General features: G+C 58.4%; 1 protein-coding gene across 1 annotated transcript; it reads left to right on the top strand.

The window, feature by feature from the left end:
- Positions 1 to 642: 642 nt before the first annotated feature.
- CRYGN (crystallin gamma N) lies at positions 643 to 8,539 on the top strand. Its single transcript, XM_060108741.1, has 4 exons — positions 643 to 663; positions 2,813 to 3,061; positions 4,747 to 4,892; positions 8,404 to 8,539. Exons 1-4 carry the CDS (start codon positions 643 to 645, stop codon positions 8,537 to 8,539), a joined length of 552 nt encoding a protein of 183 aa, XP_059964724.1.
- Positions 8,540 to 12,243: the final 3,704 nt, after the last annotated feature.

Genomic DNA, 12,243 nt, shown 5'->3' with positions numbered 1-12,243 from the left:
TTTTGAGCATGACCCAGCCGGCTCTCCTTTCGTGCCCCTGGCAAGAAACCCTTCTCTGTGCTGAACTCCAACATTTCGGCTTGTCTGGCCTCACTGTGGGTGGGGTACACCACCTTGGGATGGACAAGAGCAGCGGGCAGGGGGGCGGGCAGGGGCTGTCTTTGCCCTCTGGAGCAGGGGCCCATCCTTCTTCACTCGAAGAGAAAGCGAACTCCGTAGCAAGGTGAGCCTGGGTCCCCGGGGTGGGAGAGCGCGCGGCGGGAGGTCTGGGAAGGCTCTGTGCGGAGGAGGGAGGGCGAGGGGAGCCTGAGGAACCCCACCCCAGGGCAGAGGCGTCGGGGGGCGGGGCGGGGCCCACCCGTCCTGACTCAGCAGGGCCGGCAGGCCGGCTGGGTCGGCGAGAGAGGAGGCCTTGGGGGCTGGCGGGCCTCGCGGGCGCGGTAGCCCCAGGGAGACCCCCGGGCGGGGGCGGGGGCGGGTCGGGTCCCACGGGCCGGGCGGCCCCTCGCGGGCTTAGCACGCCCGACAGCACTAACGCGCCGGCCCAGCAAATCTTTTGTCGGGGCGGCGCTGAGCCAGCAGGGCGCCGCCCGCTATATCTGGGGCCCCCGCGGGCCGGTGGGACCGCGCACCAGGCGCACCATGGCGCAGCGCTCGGGGAAGGTGAGTGCCCACTCTAAGCTCCCGCGTCCGTCCGCCGCCGCCCAGGGTGACCGCAGGGCGGGGCCCAGACACCCGCTGTCGTTGCTGTTTGTGCTCAGGGTGGGGGCTGGGGACAGGGGCGGCCAACCCGCTTGAGGCCCTTTGCATCTGACAGCCCCGAGCAGAGTGGGCTAAATTTCTGAACAAAACGGGGTGCCTGGCCCCGGCTGAGGGCCTCTGTGATGTGGGTGGGGAGTTCTTCCGCCCAGTCCCTCCAGCACTGGCTCTGCGGCGCCAAGCCCCTGTCCCAGAGCCCGGCGCAGGGACGGCGCTCAGACCTAAGGGGTGCCGGGGTTGGAGTGGGGATCCTTGACTTGCCCTGCAGACCCTGGGCCCCGCTTCTTTGCCTGAGGCTGCTCCTTCCTCAGGATCCGCTCAGGGGCACTTGGGGCAGGTTCTCTGCAAAATGTTGAAATTTGAGGGCCCGCCCTTCGAATGCTGGGGGTGACCAGTTGTCCTTGAATCTCTGGGGGCGGGGGGAGCCCTCCATCAGACCTGCCTCGTGCAGGAAGAGTGGCAAACTTGGATCTCTACCTCCTTGCCTGGTTCCCTATTCTAGCTAATCTGAGACTGCCTTTGGTTTCCAGGGGTACATTTGAGGTTAGTGGCTGAGAGCGTTACTGTATCTGTCTGCAGGGGCTAAGTTATGCCTCAGCAGCAACCCCAAGAGCTCACCTCCACTGTGGTCTGCACACCCTCCTCTGTGCTGCAGAGGGACACCTTGATATCAGCAGAGGGAAAGGGAGAGACGAGAAATGGTGTGTGGTTTTCAAAGCTTCCACGACCACACATCCCTTTGGCCAAAGCATCTGGCCTTGCCTAACTCCGAGGGGCCCAGAGGAGCAGTTCTACCATCAGTAACCGTACACATACATCATGACCACAGTTACTGGGCCCCAGGTAACATTACTTTGCCAGGGCCCTTCTAGGAGCACAATTCTTGAAACCCAAAGAGTTATTGAGAGTTGGAATTTTAGGTTCCTCTGCAGAAAATGAGTGAGTTTTGGGGTTGGTATGGTTCTTTTGTTTGTTTTTGTTTTGTTTTGTTTTGTTTTTATTGAAGTACAATTGACTAACAAGATTGTATTAGTTTCAGGTGTATAACACAGTGATTGTATATTTTTTATACATTATCAAAATATCACCACAGCAAGTCTAGTTACCATCTGGTTCATGTTTAGTTTGGGAACAGGGACCACCCATCAGTGCTACATCAACATAGGACACAGTGTCTGAACTGACCGCTGGGTTAGAAAGCTCCAGATCTGACACATGCATGTCACCCAAAGGAGAGGCCTAGGACACAAAGGGACGGGGTTACATTGAAAAAGCCCTCTTTTGAGCCGTTAATCCCGTGCCAGGCCCTGACTTGGCTTGTTGGATTCAATATCTCCTGTTAAGGGGCCCAGTCTCGGAAACCTGACTTTCTGGAAAGTGAATATTCAGTTATAGGGTTGTAGGTGAAGTGTTTTCTTTTGAAACATTTCGTTGGATGTTAATGTTTCAACAATAAACAAAAATTGAGGGCCTCCCTGGTGGCGCAAGTGGTTGGGAGTCCGCCTGCCGATGCAGGGGATACGGGTTCGTGCCCCGGTCTGGGAGGATCCCATGTGCCGCGGAGCGGCTGGGCCCGTGAGCCATGGCCGCTGAGCCTGCGCGTCCGGAGCCTGCGCGTCCGGAGCCTGTGCTCCGCAACGGGGGAGGCCACAACAGTGAGAGGCCCGCATACCGCAAAAAAAAAAAAAAAAAAAATTGAGTTTAAAAAATGCAGTGGGAGTTTGAAAAGACCCTGTTTTCAAACGGGTCCCTGGACAAAGGGGAATCCCTGTCCCCTCATATCTTCTGAGATCTGTCTGCTCAACCATGGCCTCCTGGGGTGGGGCGAGCCGGGTGCTGGGTCTGACCTCAACCCACCATCCAGGCATTCTCTCACCCAGGCAACAGACAGCGTTGAGTGCCTACTGTATGCCGCAGGTCGGGGCTTCAGGGCCTGGGAACTGGGGTTCAGTGGTGGATGTTGGGCCCCATGTGTCCATTCCCAAAACTGACAGGAGAGAAGCCCCTGACTCCTGGCTCCTCTAACCTGGGTCCTCTAACCTGGCCTTTCTAGATTACTCTCTACGAGGGCAAGCACTTCACGGGGCGGAAGCTGGAGGTCTTCGGGGACTGTGACAACTTACAAGACCGAGGCTTTATGAACCGGGTGAATTCTGTCCGCGTGGAGAGTGGGGCCTGGGTCTGCTTTGATCACCCCGACTTCCGGGGCCAGCAGTTCGTCCTGGAGCACGGCGACTACCCTGACTTCTACCGCTGGAACAGACACAACGACCACATGGGCTCCTGTCGGCCTGTTGGAATGGTGAGTGGGCCTGGGCCACTCCACTTGGCCGGGATGGGGGTTTTCCTGCTGGAGTGACCCAGGGCCCGGTTAGGCCTGGTCAGATGTGGGATGAGTAATCGGGGGGCGGGGGGGCAGGGCCCTCCCAGCTTTAGGAATGGATGAGACCGTGGGATCTTTAAGCCCAAGAGATGTCCCCACACAGACCCAGCCACTGCTGTGCGTGGGGACCCAATTGGAAAACCCTGGGAGTTTTCATGCTTGCGTTTTCAGCCATGTATCAGGAAACCACTTTCAATTTCTGATGCCAAAATCTTGCTGAATTTTCCACTTAAAATGCTATTGAAAACATTAGAGGTTTGGATCGGCAACCAGATGGGGGAGCATTCAGCTAAAGTGAAGCTGATGTGGTCCTGGTGCGTCCACTCAGGCAGGTCATCTTCTAGTGCTTTTCAGGAGCCTTCGATGGAGTGACCGACAGAGGAAGCTTAGGTATCAATGGCCAGGCAGCGGGAATTTGGAGGCAGGAGCCAGCAGGTGGCTGCCTTTTCACAGGGCCGCCCAGTATGTGTGGGAGAGCCAATGAGACGTGTCACTCCCCCATGGCGAAGTTGCCCTGAGGGTAGGGTTTGAGAACTGGGCATCCCCATTCTTTAGGATTTTTCCACTTTAAAGTCCTAACTTTAGGACTTTAGTTAGCTCTGGAAGCTAGGGTGGGAAATGGCTGGTTCCCGAGACCAGGGGTGCACAACTTATCAGAGTGTCTCGGCCCTGTGTCTGCAGGAGGACCCTCTCCTGGACGGACATCTGAGGACCCCCAGGGGAGGGGCCTCCTGTGTGGAAACCCCTCTCTTTTCTACATGGGTTGCAAAACGAGCTGGGCGTTGGCCTCTCAAATTGTAAGAATGCTTTCTTAAGATTTCCACCGGGTCACGGACATTTGGAAAAAGGAATTACCATGGCTGGCCCTGGGTCTTGCATAATGCTATTTATATGAAAACTATCCTGGGTATCTTTCGAATGCTGTTCTCGTAAGAGCTATCCTTGGGGCCAGCTGTGACACAGACCCAGCCCCTGCCGGCGCCAGAGCCGGTGGGGAGCTGGCCCACCTCGGTCTTTGGAAATACAGGGAATCTGATGGGGAGATGTATGTCCTCGTCCCAGGGAGCCAGCAGGGATTTCAGCAAATGAGATCCCTGTTATTTGTTTTAGCTTTTTGGCTTCGTGTTTTAATAAACGTTCTATTACAGTTTGTAAAATATTATCATTTAAAGGCTGCCAGTGGCCTGTGGCCCAGGAGGGGGTGAAGGGTAGAGGAATGTGGTGGTATGTCTGGGGCAGGAGGAAGCCCAGTGGCCCGGGCCGGTCCGAGGGCGGCCGCTGTCCCAGGAGGTCTGGCCCTCTCTGGACCTTGGGTCCTGCAGTTGAAGAAAGAAGCGACTGGACTGGTTCAGGGGCTCTGAATCTTTTTAAACTAATAGACCCCTTTCATCCAACCAAATCTCATAGGCAAGAATGAGCGGCAGTTCTGGTCTGAGGGGCGTGCGTTGAGGTCAGGGTACTCACCGGCCCCCCAGCCCAGGAGCTCACGGGTGCCCTGGGTGCTGGGTGGGGCCAAGCTCCTGCCCACACGGGCTCGTGTTTATGACGGGAAACGTCACCACTGTTCACCCTCTTTCCTTCCTCCACTTGCGGGGGGCCCACAGCATGGGGAGCATTTCCGCCTAGAAATCTTCGAGGGCTGCAACTTCACGGGCCAGTGCCTGGAGTTCAAGGACGACTGTCCCTTCCTTCAGAGTCAGGGCTGGACCAAGAACTGGGTCAACGCCATCAAGGTGTACGGGGACGGAGCGTGAGTAGAACCCGCGTGGCCACTGACCACAGTTCCCCGCCTGCCGGGCTGGGTCAGACCCCAGCAGGGGGGCAGCCTGTCCCCTGCCCAGAGACCTTTTCCCTCCCTCATCTGTCCCCCTGGCCCAGGAAGGCCATGGAGAGGGGACGCAGGAGGGCACTTTGCAGCCCTAGCCATTTTCTATGACTAGGCTGAGCTCATGGACTGCGCTTTGGTTTTCTCGAGCTGGAAGAAGTCTGCTCTGGCGAGGGTGGCCCTGCCCACATGCTCACCCCTTATTTACCCCGAACTGGACCTCTCCTACCACACGCCCAGCCCTGCCACGCTGGCCTCCTGGGGAGATGATGTCACAGTGGCTCACTTCTGGGGGATGGAGAGTGGCTGGGAGGCTTTTCCCCAGGCCCAGGGGGGCTCGTCCGCCCTAGCCCAAGAGAGCCATCAGAACCCTGTGCTTCCGTCGATTCCTGCACACCCGGTTCCTTCCACCAGCTGAGGGCATCTGAATGCCCGTTGTGCACACCCTCTGTGCCAGTTTCACAGCCCCTGCTCACACCCCATCCGCCCAGCTGGGTGGAGAGCGTTTTCCCATTTTACAGAGAAGCAAGCTGAGATCCAGAAAGTTACCCCACCCCGCTGGGAGTGGCCCCGCTGGGATTGCAGCCAGGCCTTTGGCTTCAAGTCAGACTGTCCCTGATCTAGAGCTGGGTGTCTCCCCAGATCTCAGCCCCACGTCCCAGGAGAAGAGACCCGAAACGTGGGTCCCAGGAGGCTGGCTCTTCTCTCAGCAGCTACGGGATCCCTTTGCTGTCTATGTTTCTGAGGCACGGGATCAGGGTGCAAGCGAGTGGTCGTGGGAGGGACTGAAGGAAGACGTGGCTGAGCTGGAGGAAGACCTCTCCCCACCTTCCCCTGCGAGGTCAGATGTTGGCTGCTGGGCCCTGGGCCCCTGACCCAAAGGGCTTCCAGAAATTCCAGGTTTGCCCTAAGTTGATGGCACCTGGGAATCCGGGGGTAGAATTCCCAAACAACCATTTGCTGGTTAAGTTGTGTCTTGTGAGGCCAGAGTCGAACATTTGCGTAGAAGGTGTCCTGAGCCCCAAGGCCCAGTCCCCCTCCACCCACCCCCGGGACTCCAGGGGCTTGTTTAGAGAAAAAGGCAAGAAGGTAGGAGCTAAGATTTGACTGTAGGGACTTCATCCCCCACTTCACCTAAGAGGAGATGATGCCCAGAGGGGTGAGGACTCCGCGGGGGACTGCCTGTGGTGGGCCCCACGTCTGGACCCGGGCTCTGCCCCGCTCTCCATGGAGCCCTCACCCTTGGCCTCCTGTGATTTTAACTTGTAAAAAAAAACAATGTAAGCCCTTGGCAAGGAAAAGCTGCCCAGTGGTGCCCCCCAGGATCCTCTAGTGTGGACGTGACCTCCTTCGAGGGCTTTCCTGGCATCTGAGGTTGGGGGTGCAAGGTGGGTCTCCCCACCACCTCCTACCTGCCAGGAGTCATTTTCTTTGGGTCCCAAGTCGCTCAGGAATGGCCTGTCCCCACAGACCCGTGTCCTGAAGGGCACCTGGAAGAGATGTGCCAGCATCTCGGGGCCCACTTCCCAAGGGCGCAGTCCTGGTGCCGATGGCGGACGGCGTGCCCCTCCCTCCCTCCTTCTGCCTTCTGGCTGCCCCAAGGCAGGAAGCAGGGGAGGGTGAGGGGTTCCTGCGGAGGCCTAGCTGGTCCCTTCCTCATCTTCCTTTTGGGGACGCCCAACTGCTCCAGGGCAGCCCAGGACACTGCTGGGGGTCCTTCCCAGCTCCTCCAGGGAGGGAGGGAGGGGCTGACTCCCGTGGAGGTGCCTCAGGCCTGGGCCTCAGCGTGTGGGCGGGAGTGTGGGGAGGTCATGGGCAGGGTGCGGGGATGCGGTGGGCACGGGGAGGCCGGTGGGGCGGGAGAGGTGGGGGGAGAGGCCAGATGGGCGCCGGCCCGCGCGATGCTCCCTGGCGGGTGCTCCCCACTCACTCCCACTCTCCGCCTCTCTCTCCTCATGCCCGACCCCTGACCCTCATCGGACTGTGCCAGGCTCCGGATGTGGGGTTGGGACGGGGGAGGAGAGGGACGGCGGTGGCAGGTGAGTGGCAGCTGGCCTTGTGCTGGATGGGCCCACAGATTCTGAGGATGTGTCTCCTGGGGAGAAACCTCCTTCAGCACCAGAGTGCTTTGGGGTCCGTGGACAAAAACCCTTAGGTCAGAGCACCCCATGGCCTGGGCCAGAAGGGACCCCAGCAGCCAGACCTGCATATGTAGCCCCTTTGTCGGGGGCCTGGAGACTGAGGCCTGCTTTGCTTCCCAAGGCCCCCAGCCCCTCCGTGACTGACAGAGAAAAACGCTGTGTCCTATCAGTGGTCAAAGAGAAAGAGGCCAGAGTGAGGTGGAGAGGGCCTCCCTGGACAAAGAGCGGGTGTGGACCAAGTTGGCTTTGAGGCCCGCCGTGCTCCCCGCCGCCGCCCCCTCACCCCTCAGCAAAGGCTCCAGAGCCCGGCTCAGTGGGGGGGGGTGTCCCCCTGGCCCTCCCAGCTGCCTGCTTGTCTCAGGGACAGTGAAGGGACGGGGCTGCGAGAGCCACGCTCCTCACGTGTCCGGAGGCCTCTCCTCAGATCACACTCCCTCCCCTCCGTCCTCAGGCAGAGACAACTTTCAGGGTGGGGGCCCCATCCCCCACTGCCCCTTCCGAGAGAGAAACCTTCCCGATTACCTGGGCCCTGGGGCCCTTCCCCTGCAGCCCCATAGCCTCTGGTGATGAGGGGCCCTGTTCTCTCCTGCCCTGGCCCAGAGCCCAGCCATAGGTGCTCCTAGACCAGTCCGTATCCTTGTCGGCCGGTCTCTGTTCCCTGGCCCGTTAGCAGCTGCCCCTGCCCCGGAGCTGGGAGCTGTGATGGGGAGGGGAAGGGTCCCTCCTCCACCATGCAGTTGCCTCCGTCACCCCTCACCCCACCGCAGGAACCTGTGCGTCTGACTGATGTGAGACTCGCCAGGGCCTGAAGCAGGGCTGGGCGCACACGTGGACCCAGGAGCACATTTGCTGAACGATGGAACGAATGAATAGTAATCGGGTCCCATTCTGTGCCAGGCCCGCTGCCATGTGCTGGGCGCTGCCTGAGCAAACAGCCCTTTCCAGGAGCAGGAAGGAGTGGGGGTGGGTGGGTGGGGGGATGAGAGTGGACGTGCATCCTGGAACCACTCCTGGCCCTTGTGATGAACATTCTGGACTGGTCAGTTTCAAATGTCCACTGAGCACCCCTGGGTGCAAAGTGTCTCACCGAGCACTGGCCCGGACACACGGGGCAGTGAACGGATGGGCGGGAGGTGGGGGCAGAAATAAGCCAAGAACGGGGATGGGGTCACGGACGTGAAGGGCTGGCCTGGGGCGGAGGGGCGCGGGGCGGCGGCTGCGGTGCCAGGACAGGAGCGGCCGGGCCCTGCGCTGCTCAGCACCGGGCCCCTGACCTCCGCCGCCCTCTGGCCTAGGTGGGTCCTGTACGAGGAGCCCAACTACCGCGGCCGCATGTACCTGGTGGAGCGGGGCGACTTCCGCAGCTTCTCCGACTGGGAGGCCCAGAGCGCGCGCGTCCAGTCCCTTCGCCGGGTGGCCAACTTCTTCTAACTGACCGCCCACCGGTGTCTGGCTGCGACCAGGAGCGGCCCGGAGAGAGGGACAGTCCCCTCAGCCCGCCCGGGACTCGGACCGTGGGAAATAAACATCATAAAAGCCAAGCGCTGAGTGATTCCTCTGCCCTTCTGACCAAGGGACAGCCGGGCGGGGGGCCCCCAGGCCCTGGGCAGGGGGCTGGCAGGACCCCCCGGCGTGGGAGGGACCGACCAGGAATGGTGGAGGGGGGCGTTGTGAGGCACCCGCTTGGGGAGCATTAGGGCTGGAAGGGACCTACAGGTCATGGAGTTCAATCCTGTCACTTCACACGTGAAAAGCCAACGTCCTACATGGGGAGTCACCACCTCGGGTCCCAGAGCAGCTCCCAGTGGAACCAGGATGGGGCCAGGGCGCTTCCCTTTTCCAGGAACCCCACCCACCGGCCAGTTAGGGGAGAAAGGGGGGGCGGGGAAGGCGTGATGGGGGCGGGGCAAGGATGTGATGGAGATGCAGCGGGGCAGGGGACCGAGGGGGTCTGCTGCGAGGTGAGGGCTCCCTCTGGGCTGTAGTCTCCCTGATCAGGGATGGGGGCTGCCAGGCCGCGTGGTCTGGTCCACTCCACAGCCAGGCCTGACCCAGGGTTCCTGAGTCTGCATCTCTGGGGGATCTTGTAGTTTACAGGGGAGGATCTTCTGAAAGGATTGGCTGGATCCCAGGGACACATCACCCCTTGTATCCTGTAAGGAGAGAGAAGCTGGGGGGCTTGGAAGACGAGGGGGAGTTGCTGCCTGAACAGGTGGGCTCTGGGGGGATAGAGGGGTAGGAGACTTAGAGGAAGCTTTCAGGGCTGAAGGGAGCAGAGAGCATCTGCTCACCCGCAGCTGCTCACAGGGCTGCACCACCCAGGGCCCAGGCTCTCTTCATCCCGAGGGTGAATCCACGGAGCTTCTTTGTGGCCCGGGCCCTCTGCAGGACACTGGGCCCACCTTGCTGGGGTGGGTTTGATAGGGGGTCACAGCCCCAGGAGAGAGTGGGGAAGGAGCCTGGCCTGGGAGGTAGTGGGATTTCTGGGAATAAGAAGCCCCCAGTGCCTCCCCACCCATAGTTCAGTGTCCAGCCTCCCGTCCCCAGTGAGAGAGGGCCTGCTGGATCCTGGGAGTGGCCCAGGTAACTCGGCACTCCCCGCCTACAGCTGCCCACCAGAATCCAGAGCAGCGGCGCTCACCGTCCAAACCAACAACCGAAAACCACCACATAGCTGATGGAAAGCCGTAGTTTGGAGTAAAAATAGGCCTTTATCTGTCATATATTGCAATTACTTATTCCCAATTTATCTTTATCTGTTATTGTATGCTTTACACATACACATTTTCAGGGCTAAGGAAAATGATTTATTGATTTTTCTTGACTTTTCTTTCTTTTTATTATTAGGAACGCCTTCCAATTTTATTTTATTCAAGTTATTCTATGCTTTCCTTTTTTCCACATGTATCACTTGAATCCTTCTGAAATTTGCATCTAACTTTGACTGGCTTATTGTGTAAATGATAGAAGCATAATAACTACCACCACGCAAAAAAAAAAAAGAAAAAAACCACCACAAAACTAACGGCAAACCAGTCAGATCTCTGAGCCCGGAGTACCTCGCCTTGTGTGAGTCGAGAAGAGGGTTTGTGGAAAACCACGCTCTTGTTTTCCCTTTCTCTGCCAGTTTATTCGGGGATGTGGCGCTTTCCGTGTGACCTCAGCTACGCTCGTCCCCATGTGTGGGAGGCCCTGCCCACAGCCATGACCTTGTCCCTGCTCAGCTCTTTCCTCCACATCAGGCCTGGCAGGGGAGGGGTCAGCGGGTCCGGCTGGCCCCAGGCTTCCAGGACCTCACACCCCCTTCCCTGTTGTTGATGTTAATTACTACCGAGCTTTTATTTTATGCTCTGACTTGATGCCAGGCTCTGTACTTGTGGAACCTGTGTAGTTTTACTTACTGTGTGCAATAACACCAAGATGGTGATATGCTTATTAGCACCACTGTGAACGAGAGCTAGACACAGACAGGTTAAGCAACTTGCCCAAGGTCACACAGCAGTCAGGATTCAAACCAGGTCCGGCTGATACCTTTGCTCCCAACCACCCTACTGCACACACATTTGCATATAGAGGTGTATTTTATCGTTACAATAGTTAAAATAACCGTAGTCCACCCAGTAGCAATCACATACTCAAAAGCATAGTCCCCTGCCTCACCTCATTCAAACTCCCCATGGTGCATGAGGAAGGGAATCCAGACGTCCTTATCCTGGTCAGCAGGCATCACGGGGAGAAGCAGGGCCTGGTGCGAACTGGGTGCAAAGTGTATCAGTCAGCACGGGGCTCAGATAATGGAAATGTTTTCTCTCACAGTTCTGGAGGCCAGAAGTCCAAGATCAAGGTGCTGGCAAGTGTAGTTTCTCCTGAGGCCTCTCTCCCTGGCTTGCAGGCGGCCGTCCTCTCCCTGTGTCCTCACACGGCCTTTCCCCTGTGCGTGTCTGTGTCCTAATCTCTTCTTATAAGGACACCAGTCATATTGGATTCGAGTCCAACCAAACGACCTCATTTTAACTTAATCACCTCTTGAAAGACCCTGTATCTCCAGATACAGTCACATTCTGAGGTTCTAAGGGTTAGGACTTCAACGTACGAATTTGGGAGGGACACGTTTCAGCCTATGACATGAACCAAATGGTCTCTCCAGGCCTCAGTCTCCTGCTCTGTGAAATGAGCGTGATCATGTCTGTTGTTCCAGCTGTACACAGCTGTAAAGGCCAAACAAGTAACCCTGAGAAGGTGCCGTATGAATACTGGCGCTCAGTAGTAAGTGAGGCACTGGACGTCACCCAGAACGTGGGGGGAGCAGCGTGAAGGGCCAGCTCTGGGTCTCCGCCCCAATCCTCTCTCTGTTACTCGCTAGGATGTGTCCTCGGACAAGTCACTGCCCTGTGCCTCAGTTTCCCAAGCTGTACAGTGAAGGTAAGCCCCTCCTAGGGAATTAAGGAAGAATCCCCCTGGCTGAGGAGCTCGGTCCAGTCCCCGGTAGCCAGGGGAGTAGCCAGCCTCGCACGCAGCCCTTCCCGCATTCCAGAGGTTTCTCTAAACTCATCCAGTTCCCCAGCACCTCATTAACTGGTGATTTAGTGTTTCCCCAATAGGCTTGTGCTCCCAGGTGACCTCCCCCTCACCCCAGCCCTCTGCTCTGTAATCTGTCAGCAAATCTGCTTTTTGTCTCAAGAAGAAAAACAAGATTCCCAGCAAAGTGCTTGTGGGCAGACTTGTAATTTGTCTGATGTCGGTCCAGGGGGTCAGTGGACCGAGGGCCAGCGCCTTCTAAAGAGACTCACACATGCTTCACATACTTCTGTCTCAGCTCTGCGGTTTGGAGAGCCGGGGCGCTCCCAGAGCCATCCTCGTGTCCTCAGCCCTCAGTCCTCCCACCCACCGCTCCACGCCCCCTCCACCCGGCCCACGCCCCCTGCAGACCAGGGACGCGCATGCGCTGTTTATCAGGCCCGTCCGATCACAGGAAAAACATCCCCTTTGAAAACCCCACAGATGTTCCCACAACCTCGCTGCCGCTGCCCCGTCCCCCCGTGAGCTCGGGGTCCCCTGCGCCCCTGAGGACCCCCTGTGTTCCCTGACACGGCCTCCTGTCTCCACCTCCAGAGCCCTACAGACCTGTGTTCCCT

Source organism: Mesoplodon densirostris, chromosome 9 (assembly GCF_025265405.1).
Source record: "Mesoplodon densirostris isolate mMesDen1 chromosome 9, mMesDen1 primary haplotype, whole genome shotgun sequence".
In the NCBI taxonomy this organism is placed as follows: Eukaryota; Metazoa; Chordata; class Mammalia; order Artiodactyla; family Ziphiidae; genus Mesoplodon; species Mesoplodon densirostris.
The sequence above is the reverse complement of the archived record's forward strand: the minus strand, read 5'-3'. Positions and strand labels throughout refer to the sequence as shown.

Coding starts and splice junctions, on each gene's coding strand:
- CRYGN (XM_060108741.1), top strand. CDS start 643: ATGGCGCAGCGCTCGGGGAAG. Junction 664..2,812: donor TGGCGCAGCGCTCGGGGAAG/GTGAGTGCCCAC, acceptor TGGCCTTTCTAG/ATTACTCTCTACGAGGGCAA. Junction 4,893..8,403: donor AAGGTGTACGGGGACGGAGC/GTGAGTAGAACC, acceptor CCTCTGGCCTAG/GTGGGTCCTGTACGAGGAGC.